Consider the following 24533-nt stretch of genomic DNA (forward strand, 5'->3'; position numbering starts at 1 on the left):
GGACAGTGAGTGGGAGAGGGTCACAATTGGAGAAGGAGAAGAAGTAGGCAGAAATGTAGGAAGATAATGATAAAAATGTACTTGAAACATAAACCCGGAGAAGAGACTCTTTGGAGAAGGACAGTTGGGTTACTGTGTCAGATGCCCTTGAATGGTCATATAAAAAGCAGAGAGTTGTCCATTGGATTTAGCAACCTGGAGGTCATGGCGACCTTTTGAAAGGGACTGTTGTAAAGGCTCACAGCAGCACTATTCACAATAGCCCAAGAGTGGAAATGTCCAAAGGTCCCTCAACTCATAAATGGATAAACAAAAGGTGATACAGCCATACAATGGAACATAATTCAGCCATAAAAAGAAAGAAAGTGCTGATACAGCCTCCAACATGGATGGACCTGGAAAACATGCTCAGTGAAAGAAGGCAGTCCCGAAAAACCACATACAATATGATTCCATTTATAGGAAATGTCCAGAATAGGTAACCCATAGAAAGTAGATTGGTGGTTGCCAGGGGCTGAAGGGAAGGGGAATGCAGAGTGGCTGCTAACCGGCACAGATTTCTTTTGGGGGGGTGATAAAAATGTTCTGGAATTAGTGCTGATGGCTGTACAGCTTTGTGATTATACTAAGATCTACTTTATTGTGCACTGCAAAAGGGTGAACTGTATGGCATGGGAATTATATCTCAATATTTAAAAAGCAAGACCCGGGTCGCCTGGGTGGCTTAGTTGGTCGAGTGTCTGACTTTGGCTCAGGTCATGATCTCAGGGTTCATGAGTTTGAGCCCCGCATCGGGCTTGCTGCTGCCATTGCAGAGCCTGCCTCAGATCCTCTGTCCCCCCCGTCCCACCTTTCCCCTGCTTGCTCTCTCTCTCTCAAATATATAAATAAAAGGTGGTGTTGGCAGAATGGTGAGGACTGACACAGGTTAGCACGCAGTGTGGAGCGAGTGGGGATAAGCTAGTGGAGACAGCATGTGTAGACTCTGGAAGCCTTCATAATTCCACCTTCACTCCTACCCTCAAACTGCGCCAGCCACCCTCAGCTACCCTCGTTCCCCAGCCGCTCCCTGTTCGGTCCCATACCCTTGCTCTTGTGTCAGCTGGTGCTTCTGCCTGGAATGCCTTGGCTCCCTTCTTCTCGGGGAAAACTCCTCCTCCTTACGTATTTTGAGACTCCTTTGAGCAGTCACCCCCCTCTGGGAAGCCTCCCCGGTACCCTGGCTGGGAACAGGCTTGCCCGCCTTCATGCTTCCAGAGCTCTGGTCACACAGATTTGCAATTGTCTGTATGTGTCTCGGTTCCTCTGCTGGGAGCAACCTGAGTCCAGAGACTGTGCTTTCTCTTTTTGTTCCTTTTCAGAAGTTTTAGGGTCTAACGTGGTTTCTGGCGCATAGTACATGCTCAGTAAATTTTTACTGAACGAATCAATCAATTCAGAAACAATTACAACACTGACCCAACAATCAAAGAGATTATATGATTTCCTTCTCTTTTTATTCAGCGTACTGAGCACATAGAAAGTGTTCAACAAATCCTCTTTGAGAATAAATACATCAGCACACATTACTTGTAAGGCTAAGTGTCACTGTAGAAACCAGAGGATAATGTGCCAAAGAAACAAGGGAAAAGAGAGGAAGGCTTTAATGGTGGGAGGTTCAGAGGATACAGATAGGTTGTTTGAGGACATACAGAGAATGGATGAAGGGGTGTTTAGGTTGTGAGAGTCTGTTTTTCTAGACTGCATTAAGTATTATGCAGTGGTTAAGACCAAAGATTGTAAAAACAGACAGCTTAGGTGTGAATCCTGTCCTCTCCTAACTAGCTGTGTGACATGAGGCAACTTACTTAATCTCTCTGTGCCTCAGCTTCCATATCTCTAAAGTGGGGATTCATAATATGTATGTATCTCATGGGGTTTTAGCAGATAAATGAGTCCATATACATTAAGTGTTTAGAACCGTGAGAAGAAACGAAGACCTACTGAATGAGAACAGGCTCTTTATTTAGAGCTTTGCTATGACAAGAGTCAGCTACCATCATCCAGGTTTGATGGAGATTCCGAGACAGGGGAGTAGGGAAGCTTTCTGATGGAAAAAAGAGAAGGCTTCAGGTTTGCTCTGTTTGGAGGTTGTTGGCAGGCGGAGTAACTGAAGTGGGGCATCCTGTGTGACCGGATAAGGGAGGATATTGAGGGGGGCCCAAAACTAGGGAATCAGCCTCAAACAGGCAACTTGGAGACGGGCACCCACAGAAACTGGGTGGGAGGGGTGCTGTGCCCCTTGATGTGTAATTTTCAAAGAGATGGCTCCCAGGTCTTCGGGAAAGGCAGTTTCCTGGGTGTTAAAGACAAAGAGCCTATCTAATATTTAAGAGGATTTATATCCACTTCAAAGAGAGGTGAAAGGGCTTACAATTAGTTTCTACAGTGATGCTCTTAGAAAAAGGAGAGGGAAATCTCTTCCTTTACTTTCCACAGGGAATGGTAAGCCTTTTATTTTTAATTTTTAATTTGGTTTTGTCCTTACACATCCTAAAGGGAAAAGGAGAATTGACTTCATCCCCACCCACCCGGAAGCCCGCAATCCCGGGTATAACCCAGCTGCCCCTCATCCTCTCTCTCCCTAAAGGAACCAGTAACCACACTGAGGAAGCTAAACCAGTAGCCCCCTCCCTGTGTGGCAGGGAGCTGGACCAGCTGGGAGTAAAGCGGCGAAATGGAAAACCTCTGTTGGGGTCCACCACGTCCTGAGGTCCTTCCATCTCCGAGTCTCAGTTCCCACGTCTGTAAAAGGAGTGGGTTGAACTGGGTGCCTGCAAGGTGCCTTTCTAGCATGGACACCCTCTGCTTCCGAACTCCCCCCCCCCCCCCCTTCCTGAAGGCAGCAGTCAGGAGGTCACCGTTCCATTCCAGTCACCAGCTGCCCAGCGGGGATTTGCTTACAGCCCCTGCCACCTGCCAGGCTTATTTTTAAAGCTGCTTATCTGTACACTCAGGCAGTGTAATTTAGACATTTGGATCACAAAGCTCCTAGTGTGGAATTTGGCTGTCCTTATAGTAAGAAGAACATCTCCAGGTGGGATTTCCAAAGAATGGGTGCCCTTGGGACGAGGGGAATGTGTATTGAACAGGTGCTTCATGAGACACATTGTACTGTTGCATTTTATGTGTTATCCTACTAAAAGCAACCTTTGAAGAAATCACTTCTTTAGAAGATGAAGATCAAGAGGTTTCTTTTACAGGTTAATCCTGTAAATTGACTGCTAAATAGCCCAGCTAAGTCTCAAGAACACCGACAACTAAAACTAAAAGGATCCACATAAAGACAGATACCATATGTTTTCACTCTTATGTGGATCCTGAGAAACTTAACAGAAGACCATGGGGGAGGGGAAGGAAAAAAAAAAAAAGAGGTTAGAGAGGGAGGGAGCCAAAACATAAGAGACTCTTAAAAACTAAGAACAAACTGAGGGTTGATGGGGGTGGGAGGCAGGGGAGGGTGGGTGATGGGCATTGAGGAGGGCACCTGTTGGGATGAGCACTGGGTGTTGTATGGAAACCAATTTGACAATAAATTTCGTATATTGAAAAAAATTAAAAGGGAGGTTTCTGTGTTTCTAGTTTAGCGTAAAAACAATTGTCAGTAGCTACGATAGCCACACGCTCATTCACTAGACGGTAAAGGTTCAACAATGAATAAGACAAATTCCTGGCATCCAGAAGTTCACAGCTTAGCCGAGGAGGTGGTAGACACACAGATCATCTAAATAGTATGTAACCAATTCAGATTCTCTAGGAGCAGAGTGGATATTTTCATGTGAAGATTATTTTAAGACAGAGTAGGTAATATGCATTTATAGGAAATTTAAAAGACACAAGAATGTAGAAGGGAAGAAATAGTACCCACATGCACACAACCCAAAGAAAGCTATTGCCAATGGCTTGGTTATTCCCAATTTGTGTGGATTTTGGTCAATATTACATAGTAGTGATCATTCCATATTAAAAATAGTGTCTTTGTGGGGGGCTTGATGTCCTATTGAGCATTCCCCTACATTGTATTATCAGTGTTATTATCAACTCTGTATTCTCAAAATAGAAGTGCTCAAAATAGTTGAATCTTTGTGTTTTTCTTCAGCATTTATTCATTTAAAAAAAGTTAAGCATGTGGAAACGTTGAAAGAATAGGACAGTGATCGACCATATATCCACCACCTAAATTCAACACTTGTTAATACTTTGCCGTACCGATTTTGTCTATATATGTGAGTATATAGTCTCGCCTTCTCTCCTCTCCGCACACACATGTACTTATTGGCTGAACCATTTGAGAGTAAATTGTAGACATTCCAACACTATACCTTGTTAAAAAAGATACTCAAACAGATAAATATAACGATCTAATTGGCTTTATTAAACAATTCATGAATAGGGTCGCGTCCATCTAACAAGTAGGGGAACTCCCCCAACTTAAAAGGAAGGTTTTTAAAGGCAAAGAGAGGGCATAAAGAAAGGAATTGATTAGCAGGAAATGCATTATTTGGGCAAGGTGCCCTCCTAAGAGGAACCAAAGGGGGTCTATCAATAAATTTCCAGATTGAAATTCCATATTAACTGATTGAAGGTTAAATTCCTGGGTTGGGGAGGGGACTATAGTGAGGGACATATTAAGTCTTGATTTGTTGACATGGGTCTTAACCTATGGGCCTGTGGTTTTCTTTTTAACCATTCCTGAATACTTCAGCATGCATCGCCTAAGAATATGGTCATTCTTGTCCATAACCACAGTGCCATCATCACATATAAGAAGTTAATAATGATTACCTAATCTGATATCCATACCGTATTCATTTTTCCAGCTATAAGGAGGATACCCTGTTACCCTCAAAATGTATTTTATAGCTCTTTCTTTTTTCAAAACAGATCCAGTCATAATTCATGTGTTGCTTTGGTCTGTTTTGTCTTAGAACAGTCTCCCACCATTTTTGTCCCCGTGACATTACCTATTTGATGAAAATAGGCCTGACTTGCCCCGTTGTTTTCTCATGATGAAGCTTATCTTATTCTCTGACCCTACATTTCTTATGAACTAGAAGTTAGGTATAATGGCATTATCAGGTTCAGGTTAAACATTTTTGGTAATACTTAAGACCTGATGCTGTTTATTTCATATTGAATCACGCCAGGAGGCACATGCCCTCAGATGGCCTCACTAGTGGTGATGCTGCGTTTGCTCACTTGGTCACGTTGGTAACCATGAGATCTCTTCATTGTAAAGGTACATTTTCCTCTTTGCAATTAGCAAGTAACCAGTGGGTGACACTTTACTACTGTGGGAAATTACTGTCCTGCCACCACCTTTCACCCAATGGTGATCTTGATTATTTCATTAGTGTTGCAAAATGATTTTTCTAATCCTTTCTTCCTTCTTTACCCATTCCTTCTTTCTTTCCTTCCTTCCTTTCATCCATCCATCCATCCATCCATCTCTATTTACCTGTCTGTCTGTCATCTAGCTATCTAGGTATCCACCCACCCAGCCAGCCATCTATCAATATATCCCTATCATCTTTCTATGTGTCTAATTCTATCATTCTTTTTCCATTTATTAGTAAGAATTCTGAGGAGGGCACTTGTTGGGATGAGCGCTGGGTGTTGTATGTAAGCCAATTTGACAATAAATTATATTCATAAAAAAAGAATTCACCTGTTAAGAAGAGCTTTCTCTCAACAAATGGAAATAAATTATAGTCACCACCTCTTCGAGAAAAAAAAAAAAAGACAGGATAAATGTTTAATTCTCTTCATCAATTACCACATTTTAGAATCAAGGATCGGTTCAAGAGAAACCAAAAAATGAGATTTTTTTTCCCCCTTGCATCTTTTTCCCCTGGTATCACTATGGACTTACGTATTTAAAAATATTTTTTCTAGTTCTGCAAAGGACCTAGGAATGAAATCACCGAGTAGTAAGAAGACTTCTAGCAATTGGATCCTGGTTTCTAAATACCCGTCTCTACTGACAGAACCAGGTATCTTTGGCTGACTCCAGGTCTAGGACAGATAGAACACAAGATGAGCCTGGGACGTATCCTTGTGACAAATAGGACAGTTTGAACATCCAACAGAATAATGACTGTGCTTTGCATATTAAGCTTTTTCTGAGTTTTGAATTATTTTCTTAATTTATCTGCCCACAAATGGCATTTCTAGAGTATGATTATTTAAGGTAATATACACACACTCACATGGACATTACATGTATGCATGCATATATGTGTGCATATACATGTATGTATACATGTGTGTGTTCCTCTCCCTAAAGGACTTTGCCACACACATCCCCACCATTAAAGTATGAAAATGCTTTAGCTCATACCAGTGAAATTCGTGGTTTTAAAAAAATGTTTATTTATTTTGAGGAAAAGAGTTCAAGTGGGGTGGGGGAGGGACAGAGAAAGAGGGAGGGAAGGAATCCCAAACAAGCTCCAGGCTCGGCACAGAGCCTGACGTGGGGCTCGATCTCACGACCGTGAGATCATGACCTGAACTGAAATCAAGAGTCTGACCATTAACCCACTGAGCCACCCAGGTGCCCCAAGAGTTGTGCTTTAATAAGCAATCATTATTGGTGAAGAAGGCATGTCTGACCTAAAGGACCCCACCCCTCCCAGGGCATCCACTCTCTGAGCTCGGTGAAGTTTGAAGTCCATAAATAACACGCTTAGTACAACCAATCCAGTCTTTTCAGGACCTTTCCTTATCATTTTCTTCCATCCATAGATGTCATTAGGTTAACAGATAGTTCTCAAGCTGTCCATTTTTTTTCTAGCTCTGATTGAAAATTGCATTTGGAGGCTATTATTAGCTTAAGACCTCTCCTTGGTGCTTGGTTGAATGTCAATAATTAAAATAAAACCGGGAACCCTGTGTGTGGAGAGATATGGAATGAGGAGTGGCATTTAGCAGAATATGTCAGTAAACACTTTATTCCTGCTGCCTGTGTGATATCAGAAAAAATGCTCTGTGACCACTCGAGCAGGGCGGGGAAGTGGGGGCAAGGCTCTTCGTGATAATAACCAGTGACTTCTGTGCCTAGGGCAGAATTAATTTCATATTCTCTGCTTCAATTTTCTTTGCATCTTTCCCTCTGTGGGAATCAGGATTTTCTCTGGGTGTTTTCTATGGGGGAGAAGATGTTTCCTGTCAAATTATGTGTTTCCATCCATGAAATAGTGTTGAAGGTAGCAACTATAATTTTTTAAGAGTTTACTATTTACCAGGCACTAGGTTGAACACTCTATACGTGTTATTTCATTCATTTTTCAAAGCAAGTCTGTGGGTAACATCTCAGGACAGTGAGTTGGAAGCCTGTAACTCACCCAAGGGAGCACAGCTAGCAAATGACAGAGCCGAGTGTCAAATGCCGATCTGTCTGTCCCAAATCCTATTTCACTCAGCTTTTACACTATGCTATGGTATGCTACACTGTAATAATCCTTATGCTACCCAAGGTCATCCCTTAGATGGAAGCCAAAAACATGTTACAATGCCTGGGCCACGGCAGTGACGATGGAGCTTCTCTTGAACATTTCAAAAAAAGACACATTTATTCAGTGTTATAAATAGCTTGTTTCTTTTCTTCCACAAAAAAGGGACTCTTGGACACATTAAATAGCAGAGGATACGTTTTGGTGTCATAGCACCTTGGTGCACATCCTGGCTTTGTAACACAAGTTAGCAAACATCATCTTGGTTTCCTCAGCTATAGAATGGGAATAAAAATGTTGTCTACTTTGCCAGTTGTCAGAAGGTTTAAATGGAATAATGTACATGTGAAGCACCATGCAAGTTACACAGCACAGTGGCTGGCCTGATTATTAAACAGTGCACAACGAAGAGGCAGCTGTGACCCTCTTACCCTCTTACTCTGGTCCTAACTTATCCACGGTTGACTTTTGTCCTCTCTACCAAAATTCTGGAGCCCAGCAATTGGCTAGCAACTCTTAAGCTGACTCTCAAATACAGAGGATTTGGATGAGGTTCGTAGCATATAAATATACTGCTCAGTAGAGCTTATTAGGTCACCTCTGAAAGACCTCTGGAAATAAGCCCTTTCTGCATATTGGAAACCTCTCTGCCATGAGTGGTAGGCTGGCCTCTTGGGTTTCTTCCAGCCGTCAAGCCTTGCAGGGGCTCCTGTCTTTCATGAAAACTAGAATTTGCATTAAAGCACATCTGGCCATTTGACAGGTATGGAATCTGAGGCCCAAGAAGACAAATGCCTTTAAGTGACAATTGTGAAGCCATGAGCCAATCATCTTATGTTAGAGTTAGGAAAGTCCTTGTAAAACTTCGAGTCCAATTATCGGGCAAATCCATGAAGAAGTTGGGAGGCAGCCTGCTCTCATGAAAAGAGCATGAGGTTTGGCATCATACAGACCTCGGTTCAAGTTCCAGTTGGTTGGCTTATTGCCTGTGTGACTTTGGGAAAGTCATTTGATCTCCATTGCTTCATTTCTCCATCGATAAAAAGGAGACCTACTTTGCTTGTTGCTGAGATGGGTTGATGGATCAATTGAAAGGACGTAGGCAAAGTGGGCATCCAATAAAGCATTGCAATCACAGAGTTATAGTATTATCACTCTACTGTTGATACAGGCAGAGTGGTGTGGGGTGACTAGAATGGACAGAAGCTTTATATTCCTTCTTCCTTGGTTTTCAAATGTTTCCTGAGTAGCTATGTGTGCAAGTCATTACGTATGGGGGTCAAGGTATGTCAACAGAAATGAGAGACTACATATACACATACTTTTAAGGAAAATTTCCGGATCATAGGACATGTAATGTGGTCTGAGTTGGGCCAGGGTTGTAGTCTAAAGAATGGATGAGACCACCTAGATTTGAACTCATGACTTCACTTGTAATAAGCCCATTGCATTTCTTGACTAATTCAGACATCCATGCCACTGCCTCTTCTCTGGGTTATCTTCTCTGGCTTCAACCCCACCCCAGATATAGTACTCCTCTCTAATTTCTCCCATGATTACATTTTTGTGGTTTCCAGCAACCATCCTGCTTGTTAAGGAGTCCTGATATTTTGGGGGTGAATAGGTAAGTTAACATAGGCCCATTGGTTCATCAGAACCTTAAATATTTTTACTGGGATAGGAAATCAGGTTATGCCCCATCCATATGTAATTCCAAAAGACAAACTTTAATGATAAGCGTGGGTCTAAAATACTTCCATGAGGTTCCAGTCCCCTACCAATTCTGTGTCCCTCCTATTACCTTGAATTTCAATCCACAAAACCGAAGGAGAAGAGATAAGTTCTCCTTCACCAAGAACAGGAGCTCCAGGAGATCAAGGATCCTATTTTTCTTTAAAAAAATTTTTTTTAGCTTATTTGTTTTTTGACAGAGAGAGAGCAAGGGAGGGTAGAGAGAGAGGGAGAGAGAGAATTTCAAGCAGGTTCTGCACTGTCAGCACAGAGCCCAACACAGGGCTCAAACTCACGAATCATGAGATCATGACCTAAGCCAAAATCAAGAGTCGGATGCTTAGCTGACTGAGCCACCCAGGGGCCCCAAGGATCCTGTTTTTCTTAATCATTAAGTTCCCATTGTCTAGAACAGTGCCTGACATTCAGGGGGTTCCCAAAAGTAGTGAATGACTGAATGAACAAGAAAGAATGGCCCTTCCCTTTTGCAGTGGTCCTGTCTCACCCTTTGATAACCCAAGACTTAGATCAGTGCCAGTAACTGGCACAGCACTCTGAAGAAGGACATGACAATTTTCAAACCAGAAGGGCTGATTCTTACTGAAGGAGAAGGAAAGAGGAAGTGCAAGAATAGAAGGATAATTCTGGAACAATTTGTGGAGACAACAGAAACAATGAAGGATGACAGAAAGCCATTTGGCAAATGTAGGGCCACACCCACCAATTTCCTCTGGAGAGCTGACAGAGAAGGATTGTAGCAGATTCAAAAGGGTTCTGTCACTTAAGTAATTAGTCCCCTTTCTAATTGCTGCTGGGTTTTTCTTAAGTTTATTTTTTGAGAGAGACAGAAACAGCGTGAGTGGGTGAGGGGCAGAGAGAGAGGGAGAGAGCGAGAGAATCTCAAGCAAGCTCCATGCTGTCAGCGCTGAGCCCGACACGGGGCTTGAACTCACGAAACTGAGATCATGACCTGAGCTGAAACCAAGAGTCAGATGCTTAACCAGTGGAGCCACCCAGGCATCCCTAATTGCTACTGGGTTTCTATAGTCAGATATTGATTGAACGATTACAAATGAAATAGCACGTTCAACCAAGTATATGTGTGTCTTATGTGTACAGGTGGGACCTCTCCCTTCACAAAACTCAACAGCATCATCATTTCAGAGCTTTCACTGTTCATCATAAAAATAGCTTCTCCCAGAACCAGAAAGGTAACAATTTTTCTCAAACTAAGGCAGCAGGATAGTCAAAATACTCCCTGGCATTCTCCCACACTGTACACTTCTAGAAGGTTGGCATTGCTCCCAGCAGCTCTTTGTGACTAGAAACTGAAACTTTTGTCCTTGTGCAGGGCAAGGTTGAAGCAGAGTTCCACCTAGTTACGGCAGAAGAAGCTGAGAAAAATCCTGTCGGAAAAGCCCGGAAGGAGCCAGAGCCCCTGGCCAAGCCCAAGTGAGTGGGGTCCTGTGTAAGAGCATCAGAAATGGGAAAGGCCCTTTGCAGTCCCCATAGCCGAGGGTGGGGCAATTCTCTAGAGGGTCCCTCTGGCAGGACTGAGCCGCAAGAAGGCAGCTAATCCAGGTAGGTTTTTGTTGCGATAATTGAGAAATAGTCTAACAACAATACAGGCTGTTCGGAAAATGGAGAGGGTGCCTTTCTGTAATAATGGATAAGCGTTTCTAGAATAATTTCGTATATTTTTTCTACTCTTTTTTATGTGAATATGAATTCTACATGTATTTTTTTCTACTTGTTCTCAAGTTACACATACACAATTGTCCTAATGTTTCATTTATCCTTGCTGCAAAGTTTTGCTTTGTTGCCATAGTGGTCATGATTAGGATTTTTTAATACCTATGGAATACTCTATAGATTTGATGCCCATAACTGACTTGGATACCACCCCATAATTGGATAAATTTACTTCTTTCTTTTTCCATTATTTAAATATGATGAAAATATTTCCCTTTTATAAGTTACTACTTTAAAATGAATTCCCAAAAGTAGAATTACTAGAAGAAAGGGTTACCCTATTCAATTTAATCCGTGGTTACATATCAATTAAAAAGTAAATACACACACACACACACACACACACACACACACACAGTAAATATAGGGGCATCTGGGTAGCTCAGTCGGTTGAGCATCCAGCTTCAGCTCAGGTTATTATCTCATGGTTTGTGAGTTCAAGCCCTGCATTGGGCTCATTGTTGTCAGCACAGAGCCTGCTTCGGATCCTCTGTCCCCCTTTCTCACTGCCCCTCCCCTGCTCAAGTGCTCTCTCTCAAAAATAAAATTAAACAAAAAAACATTAAAAATTTTTTGTATTTAAAAAAAAATTTTTTTAACGTTTATTGTTGAGAGACAGAGAGACACAGGGCGTGAGCAGGGGAGGGGTAGAGAGAGGGGGTGACATAGAATCTGAAGTAGGCTCCAGGCTCTGAGCTGTCAGCACAGAGCCCGACGCAGGGCTTGAACTCACAAACTGTGAGATCATGACCTGAGCCGAAGTCGGTCTCTTAACCAACTGAGTCACCCAGGTGCCCCTCAAATTTTTTTTAAAGTAAATATATGGGGTGCCTGGGTGACTCAGTTAAACATCCAACTCTTGATTTTGGCTCAGGTCATGATCCCAGGATTGTGGGATGGAACCCCGTATTGGGTTCCATGCTGAGTGTGGAGCCTCCTTAAGATATTCTCTCTCTCTCTCTCTCTCTCTCCCCCCCCCCCCCCCACTCTTCTCCCCCACTCGCACATGCTCTCTCTCTCTCTGTGTCTAAAAATTTTTTTAAAACACTGAATACATGTTGGGGCACCTGGCTGGCTCAATCAGTACAGCATCTGACCCTTGATCTCAGGGTCATGAGTTCAAGCCCCACGTCGGGTGTGGAGCCCACTTTAAAAAGTAAACATATGTAGATATGAAATATGTATACAAAATACTCTTTCAAGTTGTATTTTCCCTACCCTTCCTGAGACCCCAAGCATCCGAAGACAAGTGGTCCCTTCTCTGTCCCTACTTTTGATCTATCATAGTGTTAGAAACATAATGAGTACTTACTTATTCATTAATTCAAAATTATTTGTTGAGCTCCTACAATGTATACCTACTAAAAAAACACTTTGAAGAATACTGAAGAAATGTAAGACCTAAGCTCTGTCTTCTAAGAGCTTCCAATCTGTTTAGGGAGATTCTGTTCTGTTTAGAACAGAAGACCGGTATGCTAGGTTCAAAAAGGAGCTACGTCGAGTGATAGATGAGATAGGAATTTGGAAGGAGGGGGATCTTCAGGGACCAAAGTGGTCAAGGAGGGCCTCTTGGGAGAGGTGGGGCTTGAGCTGGTCAGGGTTGGACAGACGGAGGGTAGTCAGACTCTTCCCTCCTCCAGACCAAGCTCTGAAATGATGCAGGAATCATTATCACCCAGAATGTTGGATTGCTCCTGCTTCAAGGCAACATGGACTTCTTCCATTCCCAGGCATCTCCTTGTGGGCCTCTAGAAAGTGAGAGTCAGAAATACTTCCCGAGGTCTGGAGAATCCTCTGTGTTGACGTCATGGCCTCTTTCCTGATTTTCTCTTGCTTCCCTTGCAGCCGCCCAAACACCTCCTTCTCCTGGTTTGTGAGCCCCTTCAAGTGCCTGTACCACCTCATCTGGAAGAATTACAAAAAGTACATCATCATCGGTTTCATTCTGATTGTCCTCATCATCTTCCTGGTCCTCTTCATTTATACCTTGCCCGGAGCCATCAGCCGAAGGATCGTCGTGGGCTCCTAGAGAATCTTGGAGGACCCAGACCCTCCCATTCTACTTACTCTCTCTTCTTCCTCATTTCTAAATGTGTGAGAGCATGTGCTCTGTGCAGGCACCCATGCTGGGTGCTGAAGGAATGAACCCAAAGGCCCAAGAACCAGTCCCTCTTTCTAAGCACAGATCAGCCCCTCTTGGAGAACATGGGAAAGGAGCCCCTCCTCCCTGCCTCAACCCCTGCCACCACCTTTTAAACTCACGAGCCTTAAGCCATGTTTCCACCCATGGGCAGCATGAAATTATGACTCCTTTGCCTCAGAGTAATCAATGGTGACCTCAAATTGACTTAGGTGAATGTTTTCTTTATGCAATTGGTTTTATTCTGAGAGATCTGATTCTGGGTCTGAGATTTATTGAAATTCCTTTTTTTTTTTTTAAATAAAATTTTTACAGCAAATAAACTGAAAACATTTTAGCAAATTACTAGACATTTAACCTGTCCCATATATCTTAACCTCGTTTAATCCTTATAGTTTATAGAACACATTCACTTACTCAGGCCATGAAACTGGCTTGGAGAAAACTTTGTATCACCTAAAATACTTTGTTACTGAAGTTCCCATCTAGAGATGAGGTGTTGCTGGTTTTCCATCAAAGTCAACACTGAAAAGAATATTTTCAATAGTAATGAGTTCTCGAGAAACCCATTTGGATTTATGCTCTATGGCGATTTCCAAGTGGGAATTTTATGAATATGAAATATAATTTTGTGTGAGTATGCATTGGGGGAGGGGAGTGGCCCTCCACGATAGCAGTAGAAATTCTCTTTAGCCAGATATCTAAGTGCCACCAAATGTGATATTCCCAAAGACCATGATATGAATGACCATCCTGGGCACAATTTAGCACTTAGTCTAACCACCATATGTAGTAGGCACCATTATGCCACTCAAGCACAAATTAATTTCAAAAGCAGTCCCAGAAATTAATATCCTACACACTCGTCAGATGGAGCCAAGTTTTTTGAAAGGAAACCTCTGATTTTCGAAGTACACCGTGTAGATCTGCTACCCCCTGTAAAGCAGTGGAAGTGAGGGGCTGGTGTTCTCAGTTAAAATAAGGAAACAAAGGGATTGGAGTGTTTGGTCTCGTACGCAAATAAATATGGCAACCATTTCTTCTTGTGAACCTGAGGGGCCATTTGGCAGTATTGAGGAGGCTGGATTGGGGTTCTTGCTCCACACCAGAACCACCAGGGCTACTGTTTTCTTCAGATAGTCGTGCAACTGTGTCACTCTTATAAAATGTAGGATATTAACTGCCACATGGAAAGTCGTTCTAGAATGTTCCTGGTCGGTCAAAATAAGATTGAAGCATATTCTGCATGATTTTAGACTTAGTGTCGTTCATTAAATTCTGGCCCTAGATGGGGCGCCTGGGTGGCGCAGTCGGTTAAGCATCCGACTTCGGCCAGGTCACGATCTCGCGGTCCGTGAGTTCGAGCCCCGCGTCAGGCTCTGGGCTGATGGCTCGGAGCCTGGAGCCTGTTTCCGATTCTGTGTCTCCCTCTCTCTCTGCCCCTCCCCTGTTCATGCTCTGTCTCTCTCTGTCCCAAAAATAAATAAAAAACGTTGAAAAAAAAAATTAAAAAAAAAAAAAAAAAAAATTCTGGCCCTAGGTGCTCACTGCCTGGTAACTAAAATGCCCTATTTTCCTGAAGGGATGAAAAATAGAGCATTTATGGCACCGGCAGCATTTCCTAGAACATGCTTATTCTTACTATGGAATAACACAGGCACCAGCAACGGTGTAGTCAAAAATACTTGATGGCATGGAATGTATACACTGAGTACATTGTAAGTAAAAAAATATGTAAGTTACAAACCCACGTACAGCATGATATAAAAAGAAAATATGAAAACAGGCATAGATAAAGCCTGGGGGAATATGCCAAAATGTTAACAGTGATTAGGCAGCGGTATCTTCCTAAAACTTCTAAAATAAGTATGCATTATTTTTAATATGAAAATTTTAATAAATATAGATTTAAATGTGGCCATTTAAAAATAGTTGTTGAGTGTCTTTTGTGTGCTGGGCAGTGGGGATGTGGTAGAAATAAGACAGACCTAGCCCCTTCTCCGTGGATCTTACATTCCAGTACCTCAAGATATGGTTTTATCTTCAAATTATGGGGCATCCAATAAACACTGAGTAAGGAATGTGCTTCACGGATGAGGTTCAAGAAGAAGGACAACATACAGCTGCGGTGTTGTTTGAAAGGAAAAGAACACCATTATTTTAGGACAGAACTAGAAATAACGTATGATACTTTCTGCTGGATTCTGGGCAGTAAAATGATAAGTCAGCTTTTGACAAAGTAATGCACATCGTTCAAACACACACACACACACACACACACACACGCTAAAAATTGAAAATCCTTCAAAGTTAAATAGAGTTCGTCAACTTTGCTTTGATGCCCAAAGATGTCTGAATGCTGAAAAGCCTTTAGCAGAAGTATTTGAAACACTTGCAGATCAGATGGCATCATAAGAAATGCGTGAGAAGTGGCAGGCAAGGATAATTTTGGAGTCGGCTGTGTCTGGTGCTCTATACATAGGTTATCACTTATAGCCCGTCCTGTCCTGTGTGTAAAAAAACAAATAAAATATAATGTTCGAGGCCTAATTTTGCGGCCCTGGACCTAAAGATATTACCGTTTAAAAATAAAAATTAACAGGGAAAAAAACCCATTTCCCAAGAAGTTGCCCTGAGTCCCTATTTACGTTCTCAAAAAAGATGAAATGTATTCATTTGACAGATCAGAGTTTTTCAGCTTAAGTCCATTTCAGAGCAGTTTTATTTGTGTGTTTGTGTTTTCTTTTTTACAACATGTGAATCCTTTCCCCCAACCAAGCAAAACGAGATCGATACCAGCAACACCACCACCAAACAACGCACAGGATAAGATCTCCAATTCTGTGTCCCCAGTAGTTGAAACATGTGGTACCTTCCTTGCTCTTTCCCTTAAAACACACAGAAGTGGGAAATTACAGGACTGACTTCACAGCTGGGGCCGGTTGGTGTTTATTCATGCAAAAGGTAACTATTGAGCTCCGTCCTCGCTCCTGATGCTATGATCAAAACTGGGCATGCAAAAGTACACAATCATATAAAGTAAGTCTCTGCTCTTGAGGACCACAGAATTTGATGGAGAGAAGACATTAATCAAATAGTCGCACGCATGGATAATCACAGACTAAAGGACTGACCGGGGCAAAATGGGAATGGAAAGACGCAGATCTCACTGAACTAAAATCCAGGTGACGGCAGACCTGCCTTCCGTCCTGGAGGCTCTAGGGGACCATCTGTCTCCTTGCCTTTTCCAGCTTCTAGAGGCTGCCTGCATTCCTTGGCTCGTGGCTCCTTCCTGCACCTTCAAATCAGTGATGTAACACCTCTCTGTGCCTCTCTCCCGTACTCACGTCCCCCTCTGACTATAGCTGGACAAGTTCTTGCTTTTAAGAATGCATGTGATTACATTGGACTCACCCAAGTAATCAGGGAAATCTCCCCATCTCAAGGCTTAAGGTCCTTAGTCACATCTGCAAAGACCCTTTCACCTTGTAAAGTAACAGTCACAGATTCTGGGGATGAGGACTTGGACTGTGTTTTGGGAGGAGTTCTTATTTTGTTTACCACATGGAGCATCACACAGGCATTGTGATGCATTCGAATTTGGAAGTTATTTCAGCAGAGGCTGGAGAGTCAGAATGATTATGGTGCATGAAAGAAGGAGGCTCCGGAGACGCTTTCTCTCTTAATAAGATGTTTCCATTTGTCGTTCAGCCTCTCAAGTGACAATTGTCTCAGGAGAAAGGAACAACTGCTTCCCGACTCATTAAAATCCTCTCAAGCACAGTGGATGAGGCACCTTCGGAGCTGGGAGGGGAAGGACTCGAATTTCTGCCCCCACCCCTGCCCCAGGAGTTTCCAGACCAGCCTGGAAAGTTCAGCTTTTCTTTAATGCCGCAGCACCTCCTCACATGTCAAGAGCTAACACGTGTCTCTACTCTCCCTCATTTACGAAGGGCCATTTGAGAAAAGAGCACTCTCGTTTCTTCTGAGTCTTATGGGGAGAAAGAAAATGGGCTTTGGAGGCTGAGATAATTGTGTGGAAACCAGAGCACAGGCTGTGTGACCTTGGGCAAGTTACTCAACACTCCGAATCTGATACATAAAATGCAGACAATGTCTATCTTGTAGGATTGTGGGAGTTTGGGCATGTGGGGTGGGGGGTGGGGTGGTTCTCTACTGTGGATGGAAGTGGAGAAACACTTTTTACCTGTTGTCTTCCATATCATAGTATCCAAACGAATGATCGAATGATAGCTATTTAAGTAACAGACAACTAATGTTTGCTGAGTGCTATTACAGTTACAAAGTGATGCATGTATTTTCTCACTCATTCTCCCAAAGGTCCCATTGCATAGACAAGGAGACAGCTCCTGGGGTTTCCAAGATTACCAAACTCATGTGTAGCAGATCTAAACTCCAAGCCCACACCTCTCCCTCCTGCCCCCCTGCTCTGTGCTCTCCAAGAGGCTGCGTGATGATTGGTGTAAGTGGGTGAGGCTGCCTCCAGTCAGAACACTCCTCAATGACTTTTTACGGTTCATCCATGCCTGGGGGGTTCAGGCACAATCCCTGAAATATTTCAAGTGTGTTCAATGCAGCATCACGGATGCATGTTGGAGCCGTTTTTTTACTTGAACCGCTGCGTTTGATGGTAAGGGAATGTAAACGCATCTTTCATTCATGCTACCGCAGATCTTTTCCACCTTCTTTTCTCGTTTTGCCACTTCTGGTAGTGAGAAACCCCAATGCAGAAAACAATGCAGACACTTAACTGAGCTCTTTACAGGCATTGATCTTAGATTTGGAAGTTAAGGATGTGAAGAAACAGACATGGTAGAAGGAACTTAATCATACCAGAAACTAGCTGCATACCAAATATCATTTTCTCCTCCTTTCTTGGTAACAGAAGGCCAGCTGTACTGGGGCAGCAATGTGCTAAGCTCAAGCAGGACGTCTGTCTGTCTGTGTCTTGCTGTTGGGGGTAGCTGAGGCTGCGTGAGCATAGCTCAGTGGGTGGGGTCACAGGAAACCTCACTAAAGGGGGTTGACTCAGCTGGCAGACCCTTTGTGCCTCTTCCTCCTTCATCGCACCTGCACTGTGGGCGTGATGGCTGGGGCTCTATCAGGTATCTTGGATCATGAGGCAACCTTGACTATGGAAGCTACCATGAATAGTGGGGCAGAAAGGTAGAAGAGGTGCAAATCCCTGCTGATTGTGGGCTCACCAAACCATTCCTATATGGACTATGTCCGGACTTTTATACATGAAAGCAAAACCAAGCCTCTCTCTTCCTAAAGCCACAGTTATTTGGGGGTAGTCGTTGTTTTTATTGTTACATGCAGCTGAACCAAATCCTAACTGATACAGAGAAGCTTTTCTTGACCTTACAGAATTGGCAACAGTTTATTCCAGGACCTTGTCTGAATCACTTCACCACTGAGCAGTGAAGAACCAGGCACCCACTGTCCCTTGTGAAGACATATTATCTTCTTTCCAAGTTGGAGCTGAGCCCCAGGGAGAGTTTCATGCCATGAAACTCCGCATTTTAGAACCAAATTGAGCAGTTAGAATCTCCAAGTGAAAGTTCCTTCCTTTCCTTCCTGAGCTTCTCTTAAATCTCACCTTTAAAAAAAATTTACTTATTTTTCATTTTAGTAAAATATATGTAACATAAAATTTACCATATTAACCATTAATTTTTTTTTTATATTTGTTTATTTTGAGAGAGAGAGCACATGCACGTCCATGAGCAGGGAAGGGGCAGAGAGAAAGAGGGAGACAGAGAATCCCAAACAGGCTCTGTGTTCTCAGTGCAGAGCCCCAGGCGGGGCCGAGTCTCACCAACCATGAGATCATGACCTGAGCTGAAATCAAGAGTTGGATGCTTAACCAACTGAGCCACCCAGGCGCCCTGCATTTTAACCATTAAAAAAAATTTTTTTTTTTTACATTTATTTATTTTTGAGAGGGACAGAGAGAGACAGAGTGCGAGCGGGGGAGGGGCAGAGAGCGAGGGAGACACAGAATCCGAAGCAGGCTCCAGGCTCCGAGCTGTCAGCACAGAGCCCGAGGCGGGGCTCGAACTCACAAACTGTAAGATCATGACCTGAGCCGAAGTCGGACACTTAACCCACTGAGCCACCCAGGTGCCCTGTAACCATTTTTAAGTATACAGTTCTGTGGCATTGAATACATTCACGTTGTACTACAGCCATCACCATCACCTACCTTCAGAACATTCTTCATCTTGCGAAATTAAAACTCTGTTCCCATTACACAGTGACTTCCCGTGCTCCCCCCCCCTACCCCCAGCCCCTGGCAACCACCGTTCTACTTTCTGTCTCTATGAGTTTGAGGAGTCTAACTACCTCATGTAAATGAAATCATACATAATTGGCCTTTTGTGACGGGTGTATTTCACTTAATATAAAGCCTACGAGGTCCATCTATGTTGTACTATGTGTCAGGATCCCCTTTCTCTGTAAGGCTGAATAATATGGACCTTTTGGCCATATGGACAATATGGACATGGACCTTTTGGCCATTGTGAACAATTGCTACTATAAAATGAGTATACAAATATCTCTTTGAGACCCTACTTTCAGTTCTTTTTGGAAGGGGAGCAGGATATGCCCAGTAGTGGAATTGCTGGAACATATAACAATACTCTGTTTAATTTTTTGAGGAATTACATTTCTGTTTTCCATAAGGACGGCCCCCTTTTATGTTCCCACCAGCTATGTACAAAAGCTCTAATTTCTTTACATCCTCAACAATACTTGTTATTTTTCTGAGTTTCTTTTTTCATAATAGCCATCCTAGCAGGTGCAAAGTGATATCTCACAGTTTGGATTTGCAATTCCTCAATGAGTGGTGATATTCAGTATCTTTTTGATGCTGGCAGGCCAGGTCCAAGGACCCAGAGTGGGATCCTGCAGGACCAGCCAAGAGGGTCCTCGGTTGCACGCAGGATAGAAACCAAACACGAGCCAGAGAAAGTGAAAACAGAGTTTATCAAAAAGTGTGACAGAAAATACCAGACAGAATGTCTGGGAGACTCGGAAAGGAAAGGAGAATGAGTCCTGTCGTCACTTGGGGCTGGGGGTTTATTTGGAAGAGGGTCCAGGGAACGTGTTCCTCCAGGAATCTTGACTGAGGTTTGTTTGAAGCTAATGTCCTAGAACATGTTTGGGATCTGGCTCTTCTTAGATGTTATCGGGTGTTTGGGGGCCTAGGAGAAACTCAGAGAATGACGAACGCTCTTCCTTCCCCCTTGGAGCAGGAACGTAGATTCTTTGGCTTTTACTTGGATGAAAAATATAGGACATGGGTACATGGAACCTAGCGGAAAAACAGCAGAGACAGAGCCTTTCTAAAATGGAATCCCTCCAGCTTCCCTACCTTGTTTTCATGTGGTTATTGGTCGTTTGTGTATCTCCTTTGGAGAAATGTCTGTTCACATCCTGTGCTCATTTTTAAGCTGGGTTGATTTCTGTTGTTGAGTTTTAGAAACTCTCTCTACGTTCCGGGACACCTGGGTGGCTGAATCAGTTAAACTGCCAACTCTTGGCTTCAGCTCAGGTCATGGTCTCACAGTTCATGAGTTTGAGTCCCGTGTCGGGTTCTACGCTGACCGCAAGGACAGCAAGGACAGCGCGGACGGTGTGGAGCCTGCTTGGGATTCTCGCTCTCGCTCTCTTTGCCCCTCCCCCACTCCTGCTCGCGCTCTCTCTCTCTCTCTCTCTCTCTCGGTGTCTCAAAATAAATAAGTAAATGAACCTTTAAAAAACTAAAAGAAAAAAGAGGTTCTTTCGACATTCCGGGTATTACTCCTTTATCAGATATGTGATTTGCAAATATTTTCTCTCATTCTATGACTTGCCTTGTCACCCTGTCCATGGTATCCTTTGACATACATTTTTAAAAATTCTGATGGAGCCCAAGTTGCCTTGTTTTTCTTTTGTTGCCTATGCCTTTGGTGTCCTATCCAAGAAATCACGATCAAATCCAGTGTTCTGCAGCTCTCCCTCTGTGTTTTCTTCTAAGAGGTTTAGAGTTACAGCTCTTATATTTGGGGCTGTGATACATGCGGTGTTAATTTTTGTATGTGGTAAGTAAGCATCCAATGTCCTTCTTTTGCACGTGGATATCCAGTTTTCCCAGCACCAGGTGTTGGGAACCTCACCTATGAAGTGTTTTCTGTGCTTCATTCATATGTAGCACCCCTGGTAGCCGATCTTTATTGCAGCAAGTGTGCTAGATATTTTCATAATCTTCTTGAATCCTGGTGATGACTCCGTGAAGAGTCTATGGTCAGGATAGGCCGGAATGTATTGTGGTAACACACACTCTCAAATCTCAGAGTTTTACCTGAATAGTTTTTCTCACTCACAGACTTGGCTTTGGGTCTGAGCAACAACCCACACGTTGGCCCAGGATTCCATAGGGACCCTCCATGTCAACATTGATTCCACGATTTCTGGGTCAGGGAAAACAGTGTGACGAGACCCCAACATTGACCAGTCAATGCTTCCACTCGGAAATAACACAGGATACTTTCACCCAGGGCTCATTGACCAAAACAAGTCACGTGGGCAAACCCGACTTCAAGAGAGCAGAGAACTACAGCCCCCTCGCGTGTTCAGAAGTAGAGAACCAGATATTGGGGAATAATAGTAACGCTTTCTACATGCAGGTATGACTATTCCCAATTCACCGATCAGAAATTAGGGAGTCATAGCTAATTACGAGGCAGTTCTGTTCGGTTTTAAAACCACATTCTCTTCCTGTTCCCAACACAATAGCTATTACATTAGAATATACTGGATTATAGATTATTTTCTCCCTAGAGAATGATGAATTTTCTGCCTGCACCAGCCTTTGTGATGTCTATGATGATTTAATGAAGCTGCTTGCTAACTGTATGCAACATATTTTCAATAAAACAACAAAATTCAGATTGTGGTGAATCATTGCTGTGGTTTTCCTGAGCTCCTTCACCAGAACCATTTACAACTCCTAAGAGTCCACCCCCGGCTCTTAGGAGATAGCCAAGGGCCCTTTTCTCCCTCTGGCATATTCCGGAAGTTCAGCTGGGTCAGTTTAGGATTCGGGCACATATAGGCACAGTGGTGGCCACTAAATGGAAGTATATTTGCGTTGATGCCAAAGGTCAATATGCACTGATGTCAGTTTTAAAAATACGCATCAGGAGTACGCGACCCTCAGCCCCTCCACCCTCCCCTCCCCTCCTGCAATCACGAGGTTGCTCTCTGTATTTACGAGGCTGTTTCGGTCTTTATTCTTTTTTCTTTCGTTCTGTTTTTCAGATTCCACAAATATGTGAACTCAAATGGTATTTGTCTGAACTGATTTCCCTTAGTGTAATACCCTCTAGGCCCATCCGCATTGTCATGAAATAGGTGAAGGGGATTAAGAGGTACAGATCTCCAGTTATAAAATAAATAAGTCACAGAAATGAAAAGGAAAGCATAGAGAACGGAGTTCATATTGTAATAAAGTATGGTGACAGATAGTAACTATACTCATTGTCGTGAGCACTGAGAAATGTGTAGAATTGTCAGATCACTGACACTGTAAACCCGAAACTCATATATGTTGTGTGTCAACTATACTTACAAGAATAAAAACAAAAACAAAAACAAAACAAGAGGTACATGTCCTTTGTTCACATCTCTCCCATGACTCAGATGCATTTTCTCTGGCTCTAGAATCAATATGTACTTGTCACCATGCCTTATTTACCCCTGAATACTGAATGTCCTCAGGTCCTATCGACCGGATGGGCAGTAACGGTAATAAGGCCGAAGTCATGACTCTCCTGATCCACTTGATCTATAGAAACTCAGCCTCCTCAAAAGTCTTATTCCCTCACTCAGCCCCAGAAACTTTAAAAAAAAAAAACAAACAAGGCCTGGGACAGGTCACCCACCATCATTTCTAGCTACAGGGGTAGGAACAGATAAGAAGGCAGAGACAGAAAGGGGTGACCACGTGACAAATGTTGGCCAATGACAGATAGTAAGAAGTCTACTGGCTGGCACTTTTGAAATGCTCTGGTTTACCCGCCAGAAAGAGTGGCACAGCTTTTTTCCTTTATCCTATCCCCTGATTCCTTCTTGGAATGTGAATGTGATCACTGGAGCTACAGCAGCCTTCTCTCCACATGAGGACAGAAGCCAAGGCCAATCCGATGACGGCCGCAAGAAGCCCTCACTCTGCTCTGCTCCCCTTCAGGATTCCTGCCACATGGGAGAAAACAAACCCCGGATCTGTTAGGTTTTCTGTAGCTTGCAGTCAACAGCAATCCTAACTGGTACAGAGTGGCAAGGCACGTGTCTCCAAAACTACAGATGACATTAAATTGCCTTTAAGAGAGGGGCGCCTGGGTGGCTCAGTTAAGCGTCCGACTTCGGCTCAGGTCACGATCTCACAGTCTGTGAGTTCGAGCCCCGCATCGGGCTCTGAGCCTGGAGCCTGCTTCGGATTCTGTGTCTCCCTCTCTCTCTGGCCCTCCCCTGCTCACACTCTGTCTCACTCTCTCTCTTAAAAATAAATAAACATTAAAAAAATGTTTTTAAATTGCTTTTAAGGGAAAACACACCCCTTTGAGTGAAGATGGGGGAGGAAGGGGCAGGGCAAGAGGCAGGGACTGGCCAGATTCGGGAGCAGAGTCAGCACAAAAATATAGACCGTGGTGGCCCATGTTCTTGAATCTCCCCGTCCCCGCCACTGGCACCACTCACGTATAAACAGAGGCCAGGGCAGGGGCAGGAGCAAGGGAGAAGCTAAAACCACAAAAACTCAGGAATTCAGTGACTTGGTCATTTGGTGAATTGGCTTTTAGTAAATTAGCTCTCAGAGATTTGACTGCCAGCAAAGTGACTTAAAGCCTGTGTTTTTGGTTGGAACTACTGCCATTCCCAGAACTGCCCCGCCTCCCACACTAGCCAGAGTGGGGCTGCGGCCGGGCTGAGAGGGATGAACCCTCCCCGGCTCACTGTATGCTCGGGAAGGGCCTGGCGGGGGGCTGCGCTATCCCAGAGCCCTCCGGGGATCTCAGCCCAGTGGCTCCTTTACCTCCCCACTCTCTCTGGAGCATTCAGGCATCAGCCCCGGAGTGGGGCACAGAGGCAAACCCATGGGGAGGCCTGGGATTCCCGCACACCGGCCTCCCCTCAGGGGGCTGGGGTTTTGATGTGGGCCAAGCTCTTCGGTGCTTGCCCCTCCCCGTCCAGGGTTTATTCTCTTTCAGGAGGCTCCTAACTTCTCGTAGGAAGAACCCTGGGCAGGTGTGCGAACCACAATTTTCCAGACAGGCCTTGTATGGCTGCCCCCCAGCTGAGGCTCGAGCTGAGAATGCACATCCCAAGTTCCCAGGGCTGGTCTGGCATATGAC

At 43.7% G+C, this 24533-nt stretch overlaps 1 protein-coding gene across 1 annotated transcript in view; it reads left to right on the forward strand.

Moving 5' to 3' along the window:
• FER1L6 (fer-1 like family member 6) overlaps positions 1–14398 on the forward strand; it is a 137043-nt gene extending 122645 nt beyond the window's left edge. The window contains exons 40-41 of the mRNA XM_042924123.1: positions 10573–10673; positions 12819–14398. Coding sequence (XP_042780057.1) covers positions 10573–10673; positions 12819–13002 — 285 coding nt within the window. The 3' untranslated portion in view covers positions 13003–14398. The remainder of the gene's footprint in view (positions 1–10572; positions 10674–12818) is intronic.
• Positions 14399–24533: the final 10135 nt, after the last annotated feature.

This window comes from Panthera leo, chromosome F2 (assembly GCF_018350215.1).
Source record: "Panthera leo isolate Ple1 chromosome F2, P.leo_Ple1_pat1.1, whole genome shotgun sequence".
In the NCBI taxonomy this organism is placed as follows: Eukaryota; Metazoa; Chordata; class Mammalia; order Carnivora; family Felidae; genus Panthera; species Panthera leo.